The sequence below is a fragment of the Carassius carassius genome, chromosome 15 (assembly GCF_963082965.1).
Source record: "Carassius carassius chromosome 15, fCarCar2.1, whole genome shotgun sequence".
Lineage (NCBI taxonomy): Eukaryota > Metazoa > Chordata > Actinopteri > Cypriniformes > Cyprinidae > Carassius > Carassius carassius.
In genome coordinates, this window is record NC_081769.1 from 16556526 (window position 1) to 16579271 (window position 22746).

The 22746-nt window shown below is 35.6% G+C and overlaps 1 protein-coding gene across 3 annotated transcripts in view; it reads left to right on the plus strand.

The window, feature by feature from the left end:
* Window positions 1-22746, plus strand: part of ephb6 (eph receptor B6) — a 53770-nt gene that overhangs the window by 4403 nt on the left and 26621 nt on the right. For 2 of the 3 annotated variants that reach the window (XM_059567611.1, XM_059567610.1), the window contains exons 2-3: window positions 18179-18243; window positions 19656-19928. In XM_059567611.1, coding sequence (XP_059423594.1) covers window positions 18181-18243; window positions 19656-19928 — 336 coding nt within the window. In that variant the 5' untranslated portion in view covers window positions 18179-18180. Of the gene's footprint in view, window positions 1-17862; window positions 18244-19655; window positions 19929-22746 lie in introns of those variants that run through there. The other variant, XM_059567609.1, reaches the window with a different exon arrangement.

Genomic DNA, 22746 nt, shown 5'->3' on the forward strand with positions numbered 1-22746 from the left:
TTGCATATAATGCACATTATCTTAGTACCTGGCAGAACACAAATGTCTAGTCTATGCAGCAAAATTGCAGTCTTAAACATGCCCCATGGCTGTTCCATGAATGCACAAGGATCACGAAAGAAGCCTTTTGTACTTCAGAGAAAAGAGAGGAGAAGTCAGCCCGCTAAGAGCAAAGACGGCAGTACATCCCGAGCTGCTTATTACTGTATGTTCCACCATTCGGCCTCCATCACTGCAAGGGAAGATTTTAAGGGCGCTGCATGAAATTTGTGTTGTGCTCAACTCGACTAACGTGGCTAAATAAAGGCAGGATACAAAAGCGAAAAGAAAAAAAACACTTCACGCTTCCCTGGTGAGCTGGTGTGTGCACAGGTCAAGCCATTGATGAGATCAAGCAGAAAAATACAACGCGCCTCTAGGGCCAAATGAGAGCCGTCCAGGTCCAAAGCTGCAGGCTACAAGAGGAGGAGGGTGCTGCCAGCGCTGGTGAGTCATAAGCAGTGTTTTGTGGAGAGAGACAGACCATAGAAAAGCTTCAATTCAAGCTAAACCCAAAATGAGGAGTTCTGATATCATTCACTGACGTGCGTTAGCTTAAATCTGGAATTGTGCTAATCCCTGTCTTGCTCTTGCCATCGCTCTCTGTGGTTTGGTGGTAATGAAGGAGTGACTGTGTTTGTGCCCTGGGGTGACTGTCTGTATAGAGACATCTGGAGCAAATTAAAGAGAAGCTGCCAAAGTTACACTCGGCATGTAAACACACACTGCAACCAAATGAAAAACGTTGGTGCATTGTCGCATTGATGCAGTCACACCCATCTGGGTTCATGGAGTGTGCTGAAGTTATGTATTTTTTGTGTAGTCTAGCAAGTGTGTAGCAAAGTGTTCTCAAACTATTAGCACTTAGAAATGACTCTCAGAAATATAGAGATTTAATTTGTCTACATTTCTCAGCAGCAGAGCAGACATAGACACATCACAGGAGGAATCTGACCATTTACAATCATTTATATTGCCAATTTCCAAAACTCAAGGGCCCTTTACATTTAATCAGATTAGTACAGAGAGCAGACAAGTTAATTAACTTTGTCCCCGAACAATCCAGTGCACTTTCCTCCTTATCAAAATGTGTTATTCATTTTGTATAGAAATTAATGGTGTTGGAAATGTAATATGAAGCATACATGCATCACAGGAGGATTTTGTCATTGTATAATAATAGTAATATTTTATATGGCAAATTTCCCAAGCTTAAATGTACATCCAAGCTTTAATGATCAATCATATTAATGAGTAAACAAATAAATACATAAAGCCTATAAATAAAAATATCACCCCTAAGCAACAAAATTCAAACAGAGGAAATAATAGTGGTGGAAATGACATATATGAAACAAATACGGTATATTATACATACATGCATTGCAGAAGAATTTTATAATAATCATTTATATGGTAAATTTCCAAAGTGTAAGACTTTACAATAATCAGATTAATGCAAAGAGCAAATAAATAGCTAAACATAGAAATATACATATATACTACCATTCAAATGTTTGGGCTAAGAAAGATTTTTGTTTTTAATGAAGTCTCTTATGCTCATCAAAGTTGCATTTATTTGAACAAAAATGCTGGGGTAAAACCCCCCAGTAATATAATGAAATTTTATTGCAATTTAAAATAATATTAATTTATAATACTTTTAAACATAATTTATACCTATGATCAAAGCTGCAGTGTCACATGATCCTTCAGAAATCATTCTAATATGCTAATTCATTATCAATATTGGAAAAAAAAATTTTTTTATAATTTGTAATAATTTTTGTAATAATATACACTATACCATTCAAATGTTTGGGGTTGTTACCTTATTTTCTTTTTTAAATTATATATTTTTTAGAATATATTTTTGTTGTTCAATTAATAAAATTATAATAGACTTGTATTGTTATAAAATATTTATATTTTGTAATATTTTTGTTCTGTATTTGTGATCATGCATCCTTGATGAGCAGAAAAAACATATTTAAAAAAATGTCACAAATCTTATTGATTCCGAACTTTTGAATGGCAGTTTACTTTATACAAATACACATGCACTCCCCCTCCCCCCAATTTTGATGATGGTAATGACATTTTTTAACATTTTAGAATAAAAAGGCGACCACCTCTGTCTTACTTAGGCTGATTTCATAGCCAGCTTTTTATGTCTCCAAATAAAAAAAAAAAAAAAAATTAATAAATCAATAAACTATGAAATATAAATAATTAATTTATACACATTTAATTTACAATCTGATTGGAAATAGCACACAATAAAAAAATATTGTTCACATGTTGAAGTGATATTTACCTAGTTTTCTTTACACTTAAATGGTCTGATTTTTCATCTCAAACCTGACCTTCTCTGACACTGTCATCTTCTTGTTTGTCATGGTGGAAATTACACCACAACCTTCATGTTACCTTCAAATAACAAAACAAAAAAACAAAGGTGAAATCTGTTTATTTAACCCTTGTGTGGTGTTCATATTTTTGTTACTCAGCCAGTGTTCGGGTCTGGTGGAACTGCTGCAGTTTTGGGTTTTTAATTCAACACAGTCAAAATGTTTATGTTAAAATACTCAACAGATGTTTACTTCATCCTAATTACAAGCAATATAAACAGCATACTGTACATGGTCAAAATTTGCCCTTTACCTTTGTTGGATCACATTTATGAAATAAAACTCACACTTACATAGGGCTGGATACCGAACTTCGATGCCTTTATGGTATCAAACGGAAAACTTCGATACTATGAGTATCGGAAAATTATTTATCTTTCGGTGCCAAATTTCGGTTCCAAAAGCCAAGCGGCCGCTTGTTTTTTTTTTTTTGCCAAGCGGCTGTGTCTGTGTGAGCTTGTAGCATACGTGCATGTAAGGACCTAAATTCGCCGTGATTGGCTGTCCACCACCACGTGACGTGACGGGGAGGATTTCTGTAGTTGTTTTTTCTCAAAACGTTTCCGTTTTACAATGCCAAAGAGGTCTAAAGTGTGGCTACACTTTATAAAAGTGGATGCCGAGTCAGCAAAGTGCAACATATGCGATAACAACCAAACCCGGCAATACCACCAATTTAATGAAGCATTTGTTTGAATGAGTGTTTTGCCGTCCCCCCTCCCTGTTTAGTTTGGTCCAGAGCCGTTAAACCATTGCCTATCTTGAAACACGCCCCCTTTCACGTCGTCTAAAAAACCAAGTACTCCTCGCTGCAGACTGTAGCGCGGTGACGTCATGTATGTACGTGACATGTGTTTACCGCGCATGCGCAGTAACGTATATGTATTTACCGTAAATACGATTGTGCGCCGTACTGACTGTCATTAATGCGCATATCCAGGTTCATTCACTTCCGGATGTTCGTATGGTATGGTGGATATGAGATATTACTTTTGTTTTCTTAAAAAAATGCGTTTAAAATTGCTTTTAATTGTAATAATGCTTTGGTCATAATCATAGAGAGTGCCATTGCAAATGTGTGCGATTTCAAACACTTATGACATGTTTTATGATATAGTATTCGAATGCTGGTCTTTCAAAGTCTTATTTCGCCTAAAATGAACCATTAAAGATGTATTAAAATAGAGCAGAAATACTTTATTAATGTAAGTAATGCCATTGATGGTTGCATGCATTGGAAAAAAAAAATCATATTTGTAATCTTTTTCATTAACATTATCAAAGATTAATAGATACTGTAACACATGTATTGTTCATTGCTAGTTCATGTTAATTAATAAATTAACTAATGTTTACCAATGACACCTTATTGTGTTACCTCTTAAATTGACCTTCATATGTCTTAATATGACTTTTTGGGGACATTGTCAGTCAGAAGAAATTCAGAGAAGAGACCCACTTCATGTGGCTAGAGTACTGTAATTATCTGTTTTTCTTTCTCTGACAGACTGTATAGCCCTCAACTGTAAAATTTTCAAATTGACAAAAAATTCAAACTTTCAGGCCATGCTTTCTCAAGCCAAGCTAACCTAAATTTTGACTTGACAAAATTTATTAATTTAGTTGATGTTAATGCTGGTAAATTAAATCTCTTAGGTAGTTTACAGACAGAGCAAATAACACTTTTTCTAACACAATGCTATAATATATTTAAAAATACATTTAAAATATTTTCCTTGTATGGCTCTTCTGCCTTTCTTCAAAATGATTTAATATTGCTTTAGTATTGTTTGTTATTTTATGTAAATTAGGTGTCGTGAACTGGAATGCATTCTCTGAACAATACAACCTGAGTGTCCGGGCATCATGTTCTCTGACCCAGTGCATACGGTGAATTGAGATATTTAAAGACTGTCCACCTGGCTGTGTGAGGAATCGCAGGAGGAGAGTCTTGTGTGGGTTTTATCCATTCAAAGGATTTGAGGGCTACTGCTTGATTTATTGCTTTATCAGTGATGGAGGTGAATTTCAGATTTTTTTTTCTTGTGTCATGTGTATAGTCTTAATCTATATTTGTATATACAATTATATTTTCTGTTTTGTTCTTTGAAATAAATAAAAAAAGATCTGTGATCAGTTTTTTTTTTTTTGGAGGCACCTTGTATAAAATGGGATGCAGACACTGAAAATATACTGTATGTAGTCAACTGAACTTAAAACTACTTTATTGGCTTAAATGTTTCACGTGCAGAATTGCCAAAGCAAAAGAAAAATTTCCAAATTTCTAGTTAAAAAATAGATAAACAAGAACCATAGTAAAGGAAAGATTAAAAAAGGGAAGTTGTGGCCTAATGGTTAGAGAGTCGGACTCCCCATCGAAAGGTTGTAAGTTTGAGTCCTGGGCCGGCAGGAATTGTGGGTGGGGGGAGTGCATGTACAGTTCTCTCTCCACCTGCAATACCACGACTTAGGTGCCCTTGAGCAAGGCATCGAACCCCCAACTGCTCCCCGGGCGCCGCAGCATAAATGGCTGCCCACTGCTCCGTGTGTGTGTGTTCACTGCTCTGTGTGTGTGCACTTTGGATGGGTTAAAAGCAGAGCACGAATTCTGAGTATGGGTCACCATACTTGGCTGAATGTCATGTCACTTTCACTTTATAAAATAAGAAAGGCAGCGGCTATTTACACGTCGAGCAAATGGCTATAGATTCTATTTACACTATGTTAAAGTAGCAGGATTTTCTGCTATTTATATTACTTATTGCAAATAGTGGCAATTATTTGCACCTCAGTATTGTAGTACATTATAAAACAGTATGCAATAATGACAGTGTAAATTATAATTTTAATTCAAATTATTAAATTGATGCCAGCATATTAGGACAATAAAGCCCTCCCTCAAAACTGTTTGATTATTTCCTTCGTTTTTATTTAAAATAAATGCTTTTCTGATGTGATTTGAAATTTGAAAAGAGGGAAAAAAAGGCAGAGTCGGACCGGATCGATTGCATCATATTGTGAACAACACGTTTTACCATCTGCACTATTAGAGCCGACGACTGTACTTTATCAGTTGTAATTTTGACTAGCTCAATAAGAAATATAAGGTGCCATTGAAGTGTAATATTACAATATACACAGTGAAGTAAAGTGCAACAGAATGTTAATAAATTGTAAGATACTACACAGATATTACAGAATAAATTTTAATTCCGTATAATTTTACCTCAAATGAAACATGGTTAAACACGGTTGTTTTCCCCGTCTTTTTTACACCTTAATGTTCTTTAATACTTTAACATTTTATTAGAGTTTTCTTTTAAGTACGCACGACGCGAAAACAACCAACGTCATCACGCAATGCAAATTACAAGCACATGCGCGGTAAACACATACGTGACGTACATACATGACGTTCGTACATGACGTCACCGCGCTACAGTCTGCAGCGAAGGGTGTCTCTAAAAAACAGAGAGAGAGAGAGATTTATCCGGTACAGCAAATTTCTCTAAGCAGCAGGCCACTGTATACGTTCACTTATAATATAACCGACTGTGTTAGTGTGTTTACGAGAATACTTGCAGAGACAATTATTTTGATATAATTGTGTGTGTGTATGTGTTCACGCGAAGATGTATTCATTCTCTGTACGTGCATTGTCTGAAATGCTGCTCGGCAACGCGTGCTTTGAATGAGTGCGCGCAAGCTCCGAACACGCGCGAATTGTTTAAAACGCTTGAGTCAGCAATATTTAGAAACAAGTGCAAAAGATCAGCTACGATCCATTTCACCCCAGTGAACAACGCGAATCTAGTTAGAAATTTTACATCACTGTTCACGATAGCCCATCGGACTGGAAAACACAATAGCCCAATTATTCTGAGTGTGAAGTGTTACCAGAATTTGTTTTAATTAAGGTGAAAAATAAAAGTTTTGTGTTTAATGTATTTGTGGTGATGTTGAAATGGATTTTAAAACATATGGTATCAAAAAAACTATCGTTAGGAACGGTATCGAAACTGAGGAATCGAAATTGGCATCGGATCGAAAGATTTTGAACAATACCCAGCCCTACACTTACACTCACACTCTTACAGACTCTCTCTCTCTCTCTCTCTCTCTCTCTCTCTCTCTCTCTCACAAACACACACACACACACATAAACATAAACACACATACACATACTGATAGCAGGCCCAGACTATAGGATGCAGAGCCGGATTATCCATAAGGGCACTTGGGCCAGTGCCCAGGGGCACCAACCATTCACAACAACTAGGGGGGCACCACATGACACAAGCTTTAAAAATATTTTTCGTAAATTGTTTAATTAATAACTTGAAATTCTTAAAAGACCATACATAACTCGTTTATGAACACTAACTTAACAACAACAATAATAATAATAAATTATAAATAAATAAAGATTACATGACCACTATCAGTCCCCCCCTTCTGTCCCCAATCTGTCAGAGTTGAGTTGGTCCACAACAAGTACGCGCAAATGTGTCATTTTTTTAACGGCAACAGAAAATGAATCAAAATGGACAGACGTCAATTGAGTGGTTTTGCAAAAAGAAAGTTAAAGAAAGACAAGGACGCTAGACATTTAGCTACAATTCAAAATGTTCCAGGGATTTTTAAAACGAGAAACACAGAAGCAATTGACTGCACTCTCGCTTGCTCTCCCTGTTTACCATTGAAGTTAAAGTTAAAACATTACTGTCTACAGCCGCGAGAGGGCGCTCTGTGCTGCTGAGTGCTCCTATAGTCTACTGTACACTGAGCAGCATAGAGCGCCCTGTCGCGGCTGTAGACGGTAATATTTTCTCTTGGTTCTTGGTTATAAATAAATGCGATTTATAGTCCAGTGTGATTTATATATGATTTTTCCTTGTCAGGACGTATTTTTGGACTATTGCGACTTAAACTTAGGTGCGACTTATAGTCCGAAAAATACGGTAGTTGGACAAGTTAATAAATTACATTTGATTTGAGAAATCACCTTAATTATATCTGGGGGGGGGGGGCATTTGAGTTATAGTGCCAGGGGCACCACACTGTCTTAATACGGCCCTGATAGGATGCTCTGATATATGTTCTTCAGAGAAAATGAGCCAAGGCCAATGAGTCTGAGTTTGAAAAAACAATTAATAGGATAATTTTTCTATTTATATAAAGTGAAAATGGGTCCCTCTGACCCAAACACCATACAAGGGTCAAATAAAAATCAGCCATAAAATCTCCTGTAGTTGAAGAAAAATGTATTGCTGTGTATATTTCAACAACACATGTATTTTGCTTGCATTTGATAACACCTATGTGAGTTCAGGTTTGGCCGTATGTGTGCGTATGCGTGTGAGAGGCTATCCTAGAAAAGTGTTGGAATAAAACACTCACACTTCACTACTACAGGAGGATTAACATGGTAGAGAGTTGTCTTGAGTGAGACTGTCTAATAAAGCGTGAACTGGCACAGCGCGTTAACACATCTGAGAACCAAGAAAGCCAAATACACACATACTCTCTCTCTATTAAGGACAGAAAGCATTACCCTTTCATAAGCATGCACATATACCAGAGTGAGAGCACTCAAGTGAACAACTCACAGAGGCACACCACTGCTAATGCAGGACACCCACACATCATATTAATGCACAGCCCAGAAAGGCAATGACAATAAAGGACAAACTACAGATTATATATGATATGTCTGCCTGCTGAACACCATGGATAGACTCAAGCTGGCATTGTCACAGTTTTTGCAACAAATAATATTACTTACAGTATGGTGGCTTTATTCTTTATGTCAATTTCTGTTTAGACACAAACAACATCCTTTTATAAACCTGGCTAAATAAAACATAGGTCTATGTAAAGGTCATATTGAACAACTTGCAATTTTGAAGCAATAACAGTCACTTATTTAATTCCTGAACTAATCAGTGTTTTCAAACAAATCTGTTGAGTGAATGATTCATTTACTCACTCATAAAGGCAGTCATTTGTTTCATTCCTAAATGAATCAGTGTGTTTAAACAAATCAGTTGAGTGAACGATTCAAGGACTCCCTTAATAAAGACAGGCCCTGTCCCAAATGGCACACTCCAGACTTGTGGACTTCCTCAGAGTCCACACTTCGGTGATGTCATGTAGTGCAGACCTATAGAGCCCTTGGTGCGAGTCCACGAGGGCGCATTGAGAGGTATTTTTGGGACAGACTTTTTGGGACGTCACGCTGGAAATAACAGTCTGGTCTGGTCTGGTTGCTTTTGCTTATGCCACCTGGGCATTAGACAATATATACATGCTTATTTAAATAATGTATACATATTGTAATAATACATAATGTTCCATTTGAACTAAGATTACAATTTTAATTAATGAATCATAATGCGATCATATTATTCAACGCGCTATTATTATGTTTGAGCTATCAACCACTGGTCAATGACCACAATAATGTACACCTAGGTCATAAAACCTTAATGATACCTACAATGAAATATTTTCTTCTCAGCCATGTCATCAATTGCTCTTGAGTGAAATCTCCTCCCATCCGTTGTCTGATTGGCATTTCGCAAGTATTCCTGGGTAGTTAAAGTGTGCGGAGCCTGCATCTATGCAGGCTTCACGGAAGAATGGGACGGCCTACAGACTCGTAGACTCGTCGAGCATGCGCAATTTAAGTGCACAAGACCGAAAGTCAACATGAAGTGCGCCATTTGAGACAGGGCCACAGTCACTTTTCTTGAATGGATCTTTGAATGAATCGAATGAAGATTCACACTAGAGTAACTTGCTGCCACCTACTGGAATAACAGAGGAATTGAAAATCCCCAATCCCCAATGACAAAAATGTCATTTTCCTAGGCAAATATACATTTTAACCACATCAACTCATGGGACCCACCGGTGGGTCCAATATTGCATATGCCTAATTCTCAAAAAATCTAAATAACAGCTGAAGTGGTTAATTAAGAAACTGCATAATATCCATTCATATGAAACACATGTGAAAACTTGCCCCAATATCAGATTTGTAAAAAATAAAAAAAAGTGACACAATTTGGCAACTTAGCTTGGAAGATAGAATAAACAAAAAATTATTTTAGGGATTTTTACTTTGAAACCAACATACCAAACCACTGCTATTTGTTTAATTGGCCTCAAAACCAGACAAAAGCACTGTGAGAACTTCTCCATATGACAATCTGCCAGCTCTCCTCTATAGGTCAAAAATCACTGCTTCATCTTATCTCTTTACCCTCTCACACGCACCGTCTGTCACTCTGTTTCCGTCTCTTTCTGTGTGTCTTTTTTATCTCAGTGCTCCTGTGTCACAGCTTTTTAAACAAACATTGTCTCTCTCCCTCTCTCTCTCACACATCAATAATGTAACTAAATGTATCTCTGTGTTTAGGCCTTGACAGGGCCCTTCTGTCACTTTCCTGTTTAATAATAAACACAAAAAGAGGGGGACAGAGAGACAGAGTGAAGGGGACAGTGTGTGAGAATGAGAATGATATGCCAGTGGAGTGCATTACTCTAGCACACACTTACTTGGTTTGGCCCACACAGCAGTTTTTGCTTCCATCAGTGTGCAAACAGCCCCATCTCTCTGCATCACAATGGACCCTCTGAGTGCAGTCCGGCACTTCATACATGTCCACGCTCAGGGTTACGGCCTACCTGAGAATCTATTTAGGGTTTGGGTCATACACTTTTAATTACAGTTAGGGTAGGGTACAGTTAGGAACTTAAAACTTGTAATTAAGGGGAAACCCTGGATAAATCCATGTTAAACTGACATTAACACAGATTAGTAAATACAGACTAAAACAGAGCAAAGCTAATCTTGTTGAGTCCACCGTAAAACAAAATCAACTATATGTCTTTTCAATATATTTCATCATGTCACATTGCGAAATATCTGTTACCTTAAAATAAACTATATAAATTAACAAAGTTAATATTGAACAGTTTGAGTTTGAGATGCCATACAGCCAATTACTTTATTTTGTTCTGCCAATGAAAATAGTTCCAAACCATGTCAAGACTCGATTGTGATTGTGAATCACTTCACAAAGATTGTAAAGACCGTCACTTGTTTAATTCCTGAACGAATCAGTGTACAAACAAATCAGCTGTGTGAATGATTCATTGACTCACTCGTAAAGACAGTCGCTTTCTGAATGAATCAGTTTTTTTAATGAATCTTAGAATGAATCAAATGAAGACTCACTGAAAGCTGCATCCGAAATCTGAAAAATGTCAACTTCATTTCCTGTCTCCTGAGATTTTTGAAGGCAGCATAGATGTATCCTTCGCTGCCTTCGATATCCCACAATCCTGTGCATTCCATTCTGTGACAGTTAAGCCAAAAAATAAAGATGGCGTCTGAAAGTTGCGGTCGGTGGTCAGTTTGTGTGTAAATGTATGTTTCTGAACAACGTTTTCCACTTTTAATGTAATTTCTAGCGAGAAATTAATATTGCAGTAATGAAATATCCACTTAGTTATCACCAAAGCTCTCTATATTTTGCTGTAGATCATTAAACCATTACTCCGCCTCAGAAGCCTGTCCGAAATCCGTTTCATGAGGTGCCTTCGGGCAAAAACGCTGCCTGCAAAGTCATTGCCTGATTAGACAAGTTTTCGGATGCAACCCAAGTGTCACTTGCTTCTACCGAAAATGTGAAAATCCTCATAATTTTTGCTTATTTGAGGTCTGTAAATGTTCTTTGGCAAATATAATTTGGAATAGAGAAGTTGCATAATATCCATTTATATGAAACGTGACAACTTGCCCTAAGATATCTTAAAATAAAAAAAATAAAAAACTTGCTGAAAGTACACAGTTTAAACCATTTTAATCAGTTATATAGAAAACCTTTGTGTAAAATAATAATAATAATAAAAAAAATTGTAAGGTAAAAAATAATTACACTTGTCTGAATATGATTAGAAGAAATATGGTAGTTTGTTCATCAGTTCTCCCCAAAGTGTATTAAACAGAATGACTAAAAAGCTTTTTTTTAGATGGGCAATATTTTTTACACACTTACGGAATTTGACCTAGGACATAAGCCAAGATGTCCAGGACAATCCTGTAAAGAAAAATAATGTGCCGCTCATAATATTGGGGAAAAAATCTGCTTTTTATTGTATTTATTCATCAAATGGAAAGGCAATGATAACTGTTTGCTGTATAATTTTTAACATGCTACTCAAACTGTCCTGCAGTGTGCAGTCTGATGTTTGAATTAAAACTTTGATATAAAAGTGGCAAAGCAAATAAAGAAATTTTGACCAGTTATATCATATGTTTTCCTGTATCCATATGTTAATTTTAACCTAAATTCTTGATGAAATAAAGCTCATGTTTATGTAAATTTGTCAACTACCCATCTGAGAATAAATGCTGTCAGTGAAGTGACAAGATTTGCTGTCACTCTTCTTCCCGCAGAGCAGAGTCTTTGTCAGAGCTGGTGAAGGGGGAGCATTGTAGGTTTGTGGTAAAGCCTTCGCTTGGGCATATAAAAATGTTGTATCAGGCGCTGTGAATTTCTGCAACAGCCCTGACCCAGAATCATCCCTCTGTTCATTCCACACTAACAGATGAAGAGGCCATCTGTAAATGACAATTTGGAGTTTTTGGAGACAGTTTTAGATCCTTATTTTCCACCTTACATCTGCTAATAATATAAATAAAGGTTTAATACCTTTAGAAGCCAAAGTAACATTGGACCCTGATGTCAATATGTGACACATTTATAACTGGTTTGATTATGTTGGACTGCCCATAAAAAAATTCATATTCGCTTGCATAAATAAATAACAAACCGAGATGCTTCTAAGATATTTCAAGGTAGATTGTGTATAATGATTCACAGCATGCATAAATTAATAATAATAAAAAAAAACAGTCAATACGTACTTGGCTTGCAAAGGCACATATAAGAGAATGTGATTTATTATAGATCATCCTGTGTATAATGAGGTCAAAAGGATGAACTCCATGCAGAGACTGTTAAATACTGTGTGTGTGTGTGTGTGTGTGTGTGTGTACACTGTTATATATATACGGTTTATGAGGACACAAATGTGTATAATGATATGGTAACTACTAAATAAACTTCCTGTGTCCCCATAAAACAAAAGGCTTAAAAAAACATACAAAAAAAATGTTTTTTGAAATTCTAAAATTGCCAGTAGTTTTCTGGAAGGGGTAGGTTTAGCTGTAGGGTTGGTGGAGGGTGATAGAAAATACAGTTTGTACAGTATAAAAACCATGGAGAGCCTATGGAGAGTCCCCATAAACCACAAATGCAAGTGTCTCTGTGTGTGTGTGTGTGTGTGTGTGTGTGTGTGTGCGCGCGCGCGCGCGCGTGTGTGTGTGTGAGTATGTGCTTGAATGTGTGTCAAATAAAAAAAAAATACAGTAAGATAATTAGAAGTGACTGTTTAGGGTCAAAGATTAATGATGTATTTATAAGTCTGTGTTCAGGACTTTGTGAGAAAGATTTGTGCATGCATTTTTATGTAAGATCTTCAGGACACGGATTGACATTGGACATCAAATGGTGATCCAAAACAGTCCAAATTGCTTACCATATAAAAATGACAAAAAAAATATTAAAATGTATTAATTTAAAGCATTTGGCCAAAAGTATCCTTGACATTATTAATATGACTAAGTAGAACATTTGACAGTCTTGTAAACACACAAACAGCAGAAGAAGCTTACCAAACTTGCTGTAAGGAAACAAACACTGGGACAAATATTGTAAATATTAATAAAAATAAATAAATAAATAAATAAATAACCATGATTGGATAATTGGCCAGTGATGGCAGCAATAGAAGATAAGCAACTAAGATTTGTTGTTGATTTTAAAAGTAATCTCTCATGCTCACTAAGGCTGCATTTATTTGGTCAAAAATGAAGTAAAACTATTTAAATATATTTTATTACATTATTCCTGTGAAGTGGCCCTTATTCCAGCAGTGTAACATGATCCTTCAGAAATCATTCTAGTCTAGCTCATTCTTTGCGATTTTGGCAAAGATTTGGTCATCTGATAAATAATGTGGCAAAACATAGAAACAAATAGAGACATCATTAGCATAGCTGCTGATCTAACAAAGTAAAATTAATTAGTTTAATCCAAGCTAAAGAATAAAAATGTGCATTTGATCAGATGCAACTACACTCACAATTTAAGATACATTATTCAAATGATTGGCGAAAGAGATGCGTTTTTAATCTAGATTTAAACAGATAGAGTGTGTCTGAACCCTGAACATTATCAGGAAGGCTATTCCAGAGTTTTGGAGCCAAATGTGAAAAAGCTCTACCTCCTACCTCTACAGTGTGACATGATCTTCATGTTCGTACAGTCTTACAAGCAACAATCCAAAGTTCTGTCATGAAACTTTAGATGGCGCAGTCCAATAGGTCAAACTCAATCTAACATAATGGCATCATCACAGGTATGCAATATAAGGGTTATTTCATATATATGTTATATGTGCAGCAGCTGTATTTCTTACATGCTCATAGCAGCAGTTGAATGTTGCAGCAGCGTATCAGATCTATTCTGCCAAGACCAAACACATTAACACTGTCATGTACATTACCATGTCAATTCTTATGAGAGTTGTCATGATAGAACTATTATTTATTATTATTATCAATGAGGAAAATTTTTGTGAAAACTGATACATAAAAACTTACTGGATTAAAACTTTTAAATAATATTCTCCTCCCTTTTAAAGGGTGGCCATTTTATGTTGCTATCCCAACTATGGATGAATGCATTTCATTATTTTCTTTCATTGTTGTTTTTCCCCTTGCTGTGATAAAAGAACTTTACAAGAATGCCATGACAGTCATTACACTAATTGGAGAAGCGTTCATACTCTTTTCCTTGTGGGTATGTGACTTAACACTATTCGACTGACCAGTTACAAACACAAACTTAATCAGTTTAAAAAAAAAAAAATTCTTCAACAGTAATTAAATGTGTTTGAGAGGATGTAAGAAACGCCAGAGAGCAAGAATCACTAAAACTATAAACATTCCCAATCATACATTTTATAGCATTGCTTATAAAAAATAGCATTTAGGAAATTCTATAATTTCTAATCTCCTAAATAAAATAAAATTTATTTTAGTGAAAGATTTCAAGATAATTAACATAATTATCATGAAATTTTTTTGACATTAATGCTCAACGCATTAATATGCCAGTTCATAGGAACAGTTTGAATGGCAATTACATTTGTTTCCAGTCTGGATTTATTCAAATTATATGCTCGACAGTCTCACTGTCCCGGTACTAATGCTTAATATTAAGAAATACATAATCCCTTAAAAGCACAACATCGCCAAACACACTGTTATAGAAGTGCCCTCTTTTCATGTTCGCTGTCTACAGAAGGAAAAAACACTGAAGCTCTCCAAAATCCAAGCCCTGCACGCTCCAAGGCATCACAGTCTTCAGGAGGAAGAGAAGCGATGGATAAGAACCAAATGGAGAGAGACAGACAGGGAAATGATAGATTGGCGGAGAGATTTGCAGGGTCCCCATCTGTGAACATAATCTAAAAAAATCTGTTTATTTGCTAGCAAGAGAGAGATGGAAGGGGGGATTTAATGTAAGCCACAGAATTATATCAGTTGCGTGGTTTTAAGGGCAAATAGAGGAGGGAGGGGGGAAGCTGAATTAAAAACACTCTCGTCCTCTGTATATATGCCAGCTGTGTGTGTGTGTTTGTGTGAGGTTTAAGGGTTCTGTGAATGTGCTTTATATGACTGCATTTGTTTTGTGTTTGCTCAGTTTAGTTTGATCAATTTAGGAGACTTTAGGAGACTTTACATGAGGGCTTGGCCTATTTCACGCTGCCCCAGAGGAGCCAGAGCTCAACCTCCCCTCATCTGGAAAAATATGTGGTATTAAAAAACATGTAACTTTTCAGAAATAATTCAGTTGTAAACAGTACGATGGATTGCAGATAATAATTCACTGGCTTCTTTTTACTCTCTCTTCCTCTTTCGGTGATAAACAGTTCATTAGATGAATGTCAGGGAAAACATGATTTGATGAGAAAGGACAGCTTAGCTGCCCAATTCTGGTCATAACAACCTTTATTGTGAAGAGCATTTAAGTTCTGCCTGTGGCACATTTTTCATATGGGATGTTGACAGGCGCAATCCAGTGTTGTGCACATTTTAGCAACGCATTCCTGGTGACAATCTTGTATTTTCTTGCTGACACACAGTAGAGTAGCAAACTCTGAGACAAAAGTGAAATGCTTCTCTTTTTCATAAAAAAATATATATTTTACTGATTCTATCAAATTATATTTTAAGCATCAACTTTGGTATGTTGCTGTTTTAATGTCATCAGGATTCGAGTGATGTTCGATATGATGATAATACAACCTGATGTTCATGTTATCAACAATTTTATTTTGAAAGGAAGTTTGTACCACTTAATCACAAACCTCCAATCATAAATTGAACAAAGACATTATATTTAGTTTGAGCATTTTGTTGCATAAATAGTGACAGAAAATGCATTAATTGGACAAACTAGATTAGGAGTGTATGAACTCTTAACCGATTAAACTGAACTGGACATAAACATGTACAGTGTGAAACTTCAAAATCTGAATATCCAGAATTATTTCTTAAAACAGTGTGCAAAGTTGAACTTTGTGAAACATAAAAAAAATAAAAAAATAAAATAAAAACAGGGTTATGATGAACCAGGATTATGGGATGTGAAAAGCCTTTTTGTGATGTAAAGCACTTAAATGACAAAGATCCTAAACATACCTGATTTATTTTATGTCATAACATTTCTTAATCTCTAATCAAAAACATGAACTTTGCCTTGCCTTTACAACAACATCATCTTCCCTTCAGCAACCTGTCCCTCGCATGAGATTTTAGTATGACAATGATCCAATCAGTTCCTGATGTATAAAATCAAGTCCTGCCTCACAAAAGCCACTTCACTCAGATAACACAAAAATAGCAAATAATCTCACATATATTTTCAATTCAAAATTATTACATTTTAAATTAAGAAATTGAGTAGTTTGTGTCACTGTCAGTGTTGGGGAAAGTTACTTTTAAAAGTAATACTTTACAATATTTTGTTACTCCATAAAAAAAGTAACTAATTACGTTACTTAGTTACTTTTTATGGAAAGTAATGCATTATGTTACTTTTGCGTTACTTTTTTTAAATGGACAGGGCTTGCTTGTTTGTTTTTAAAATAAAAAAGTTTTGGCAAATATAAAAGCCTTTTCACACCAAACGTGAAATGAATACGCCTCAGATAAATTTACGTCCGTACAGTAAAATGCAAAAGAAGAAATTTCAACACACATCAGTAATAAAAAAAAAGACACACAAATGTTTGTCTAGACTAACTTTTTCTTATTAGTATTGTTGAACTGAATCAGAAGCAAAGACATTGGTTTAAAATGGGATTAAATGCATAAAATATATTTGTGTTGTTTAACATTTAATTATTGCAGGTATGCGTCATATTCTGAGGTGCATTATTTTTATTCATTTTGAGGAATAATCTGTATTTTATTTTATTTTTTTATTTTTTTTTTGTGAGTGAGATTAATTAATGCATATTCATATTTATTTTAGAACTACCGTTACAGATTTCTCTCAACATTGGGACAGGAGAGCTGTCAATCAATCAATTGGAAAAAAAAGTAACTTGTGTTACTTATTTGAAAAAGTTACTCATATGTTCTTCTGTAAATTAAAAAGTAATGCGTTACTTTACTAGTTACTTGGAAAAAAGTAATCTGATTACGTAACTTGCGTGACTTGTAATGCATTACCCCCAACACTGATCACTGTATATTACTGTTGCTCATGTAACATTTCTATCTTAAAAAACAGTTGTCAAATATTAATGTACATTCAACTTTAAGGGGGAGGCTGAATTAAAAACACTCTCATTCTCAGTATATGTGCCAGTTGTGTGTGTGTGTGTGTGTGTGTGTGTGTGTGTGATGTTTATTGTGAGGTTTATTGTTATATGTGAGGTAGATTTCATTGATGATTTCAAATTTGAAATTTAATCATAAACTTAGTGAACAGTTTTGGAGAATCTGATGTTTCCCCATTCAAAGATATAGGAGCTGCACTTGTATGCCCAAAAGGCGTTTCAAAGATGGCTGCAGAGTGACTTGACTTGCCTTAAAGAGACTTAGATAACTAAAGGAACCACATGACAGAGTCATATGACAGAGACAAGGATCATGACTATGACTAAATTACAAAACAAGAGACATGAACACATAAACATGAGAGATTCAGCAGTACCTCGCGCTCATTTACCATTTGAAAAAAAAGCGTCAAACTGGAATTTATGTTCAGTTTGTTCATTTGTGAGCAGTAAATTCTGCCTTCTTTGATTCGATTGGTCTCAATCATTTTGACATTGACAAATGCTGTTAGACCGCTAAGATTTAAACCATTTGTCATCCTTACAACAAGCAGAGCTCTAAATATCAAATATTGTTGGGGACAATTTGTCCTTTTTTAATTACTGGATGGGACCTGTCCCCCACAGTATGCATTTGTCGATTATGACCCGCTTTAATCTAAATAAAGAAATGATGGAAATAACTACTGTCTCTGTCTTTCTTTCTCTACTTCTCTGTCCTTTCCTGTCTTTCTCAGTTATGCTGCTGGACACTACGGAGTCCACCGCTGAACTAGGCTGGACAGCGTATCCTGACACAGGGGTAAGATTCAGACTTTATTTTAAAAACAGCACACATTCCCTGGTGCTTTTATGAATCCGACAGATTTACAAATATCCTGATGTGATTGATTGTGTGTGTGTGTGTGTGTGTGTGTGTGTGTGTGTGTGTGTGTGTGTGTGTGAAGCTTATTGATGACTTCTTCTTTTATATGTTTGTTATTTCGGTGGGCCTGTGGGTGTGTACTTCCTGTTTTAATCCCACCTTTCCAAAAGGATAGGAAATGGAGCATATTAAACCCTCCCTCCCTCAATTCCTTCATCCTCTTGTGTGTGTATTTTCTGTCTGCTCGACCGTGATATCTGCTGTCTCTGTGGCCCTGGGCAGCACAGAGTCTCTGACCTACTGAGAAGAACTAGTAGTCCTATACTTCCTGTCCCAGCTTCTCTTGCCAGATCTCAGTTTCTATCTCTCTTTTTCTGTCTGTCACTTGGTCTGCATACATATATTTGTTAATCTATCCATCTGCGCTTTTCTGAATTTCTCCCCGTCTCCTTCGCTCATCTTCTCATTCTCTCAAGCTGTCCCCCCCATCTTGTTTTTTCCCCGCTTAGTCCCATTTCTTCCTTTCGTTTCCTTTTAGTTCTCCAAACGAATATTTGAATTCCTCCAGCAGTCTTTTCATGTTAAGTTTTTGATGTTGTATTTCTCTCCATCTCCTCTAAGTCATTCTGACTGTTTGTATTTATGTATTGTATTTCTTCATCCTCCGTCTCTCTCCATTTCTCAGTGTGGCAGTTGTTCGCCGCCTCTTTGTGAGTCAGTGAGGGTGTGTGTCTGTGATGTCTTTTGTGTGTTTGAGAGATTTGGGGTTTGTCTGGGATTTTCAGCTTAAATCACCTGAAGAAACGGAAAAGGGCAGGGCATTTCTTTGATCCAATCTGTCATTTCACACACAAAAAAATAATCTTTTGTTTTTTCACAGAGCTGTGGATTATTATCTCCGGGTCCCAAATGCAGACAATAGCTTTCTTAATTTTTTATATATATATATATATTAGTTGGTATTAAAATATTTGTTAAAGTACAATTTATTTCAAATCTTAAGTTAAACTGGAAATAAACTAAGGATTAAAAAACCACACACACAAATGATTATAAATATGTAAAAATAAATAAATTATATATATATATATAGAGAGAGAGAGAGAGAGAAAGAGAGAGAGAGAGAAAGAGATGGTTTTTAACTATATATATATATATATATATATATATATATTTTTTTTTTTTTTTTTTTTTTTTTTTTATTAAAATATATAAAAATGTAACTAAACTAGAAAAATTCAAAAGGGATCTGAACTTCATTCTATATTTTCAACATCTTTGTGAAAATTTTATACTTGTGCCGTATTCATGCCTCAGGTTCATTTTTATTCTCATGTTCCTCCTCTCAGTGGGATGAGGTGAGCGTGTTAGATGACAAGGGGAGACTCATGCGCACCTTTGAAGTCTGCAATGTCAATCAAAACCCTCGTCTCCAAGACAACTGGTTGGCCACGCCCTTCCTGTACCGGCAGTCAGCTCCACGGATCTTTGTGACACTTCGTTTCTCGGTTCGAGACTGTGCCAGTCTACGCTCACCCTCCCCGACATGCAGGGAGACCCTGACACTGTTCTACAAACAGGCTGACTCTCAGAGAGAGCTGGAGAGAACCTGGGTAGCTGAGGTGAGCGATGAGGGATTAGCTCATATTTAAGGCCCAAGCCGGATACTTTAATGAGATTGAAGGAGGATTGAGAAATTTGTACTAAGCACAATGGTGCATGGGTCAATGATATGATATTTAATTTTATCTTTGGCTATTCATTCATTACAAAATACAGGAATAATCCAATTCACACACAATGATTTATGCATCTTCCATGACGGTGATGTTTTTTTATATTTCTGAATTAAAAATAAATGTTAAAATATGAATATTTAAAAAGTCATGTGACCAAAAAGACACATAGTCCTACCAACACACACACACACAAAAAAGAAAACCTTAAACCAGAGAGTGTCAAAATCAATAAACTTCTTAAATTATCAAATAATTTGACTTTTTTATGAAAAGACAAATTTTATTCAGGTTGTAAAATGTAACAACTCCCCTAAATGTAATGATTTTAATGAATTACACTACCATTTAAAAGTTCCGGATCAGTGTTTCTTATAAAATCTTATTTATTTTCACCAAGGCTGCATTTGTTTTGATAAAAAATACAGCTAAAACAGTAATATTGTGAAATATTACTACAATTTAAAATAACTGTTTTCTATTTCAGTATACTTTAAAATGCAATTTATTTCTCTGATGGTAATGGTGAATTTTCAGCAGCCATCTTTCAAAAATCATTCTAATCCACTGATTTGGTCAAATTAGAAACCGTGCTAGAATTATTATTATTATTTCAGAATTTTATGATGAATGGAAAGCTAAAAAAAACTGCATTTATTTGAAAATAGATATTTAACGATGTATTTTTTTTTTTTACTTCATGGCTGCATTTTATTATATTTAAATATTTATTGAAAATGGTACATAAAAATCTAAACCATATGAAACCAACACTGAGAGTATGGCTCAGAAATATTAATGTATAATAATACATGATGGAAGGACTTGTGATTATACTAGTCATTAAGTATAATCTCCAAAATCATAGATCCGTACCCAAGGTATGCCCCACAAATGTAACTATAAGGCAAGGAGACATCTTGAGGTCATGTCTGAAACCTTCAGTGTGCACAACTCAAGTCTTTCTTTCCAATGATCCCTTTCTCAGTTATTCTGCAGGACAGTATTAGCATCATAAAACCAACATTAGTGTGTTTAGCCTGTTATCAAATGCTGGGTTGTTGGATACCTTGTCCTACACCCACACACAGACATCATATGAAGGTTTTTGGCAGCATTCAGTCTTGTAGCATTCTGTTTTGTTTGATTAACTAAGACATACTTAGAAGATTTGTTATGATGCAGCCTGGGGATCCAATGGGAATCGTTTTTTTAAAGAAAATAAGACCCGCATGCTCTTTGAGTGACTGTATATTGTATGAACTACATTTCCTCAGATGCACCACTAAGAAGAAAATATGAAACCTGAAACCTCTGACATATGCCTGCAGGCTTCCAATGAAAAATATATTAATGTTAAATATCATGTATCTTTCATAGCTTAACTTCAACTTCAATTTATTTGTATAGCACATTTATACACAACTTCGTTGCCCAAAATGCTTCACATTGTAAAAATAAAAACAAAGTAGACATACAAAATTTTAAATATAGAATTAAACAAGAACTTGTTAAAAAGCCAAGCTAAAAAGATAAGTCTTTAGCTGAGACCTAAAGACCTCCACTGATGGAGCTTGTCGAATATAAGGAGGGAGATTATTCCACAGTTTTGGGCCTGCTACTGAGAAAGCACGATCACCTTTTGACTTCTTTTTGGACTGAGGAGTAACTAGCAACAGTTGATTTGACGATCTTAAATACCTAACTGAAATGTAGGGTTCTATAAGATTGGAAATATAGTTTGGAGACAAATTATGTAAAGCTTTAAAAACAACAAGTAAAATCTTGAAATCAATCCTAAACTTGACTGGTAACCAGTGAAGAGAACGCAGCACTGGAGTGATGTGCTCTCTTTTTTTGGTGCCCGTCAGAAGTCTAGCTGCAGCATTCTGTACAAGCTGCAGACGTGACAGTTGTCGCTGGCTGATCCCTACATAGAGGGAGTTACAGTAGTCCAGTCGCAAAGAAATAAATGCATGAACAACGGTCTCCAAATCATTAAAACTAAGAAAAGGTTTAAGCTTAGCAATAATTTTAAGATGATAAAAACTACTTCTTATAACTGAATTAATCTGTTTATCAAAGCTAAGCGATGAGTCAATAATGACCCTAAGATTTCTCACATTGTCCTTCACAGTCATCTTCAAAGGAGCAAGAATACTGACTACGCACTCTTTAAAATGTGATGGCCCAAATATTATGATTTCAGATTTTCTTTCATTAAGCTGAAGAAAATTATTAGAGAGCCAAATTTTAATTTCATTAAGACAGAGTAACAAAGATTGCAAAGACTGTTCATCTCCAACTTTAAGGGGAAAATAAATCTGTGTGTCATCTGCGTACATATGGTACGAGATGTCATAACGACGACAGATGGATCCCAAGGGGCGCATATACAGAGAAAACAATATAGGACTTAAAATAGAGCCCTGAGGGAGACCATATTTAAAGGAACCACAGAAGAAGAGACATTTGCAAAATTAACAGAGAATGTTCTTTCCTTAAGGTTTGAATGAAACCATTTCAGAGCAGTACCCCTAAACCCAACCTCGCACTCCAGCCTTTTTAAAAGAATTGAATGATCCACAGTGTCAAATGCAGCACTGAGATCTAACATAATTAAAACCACAGCCCTCCCAGAGTCAGATGCTAAAAACAAATCATTCAAAACTTTTATCAGAGCAGTCTCTGTACTGTGACCAGC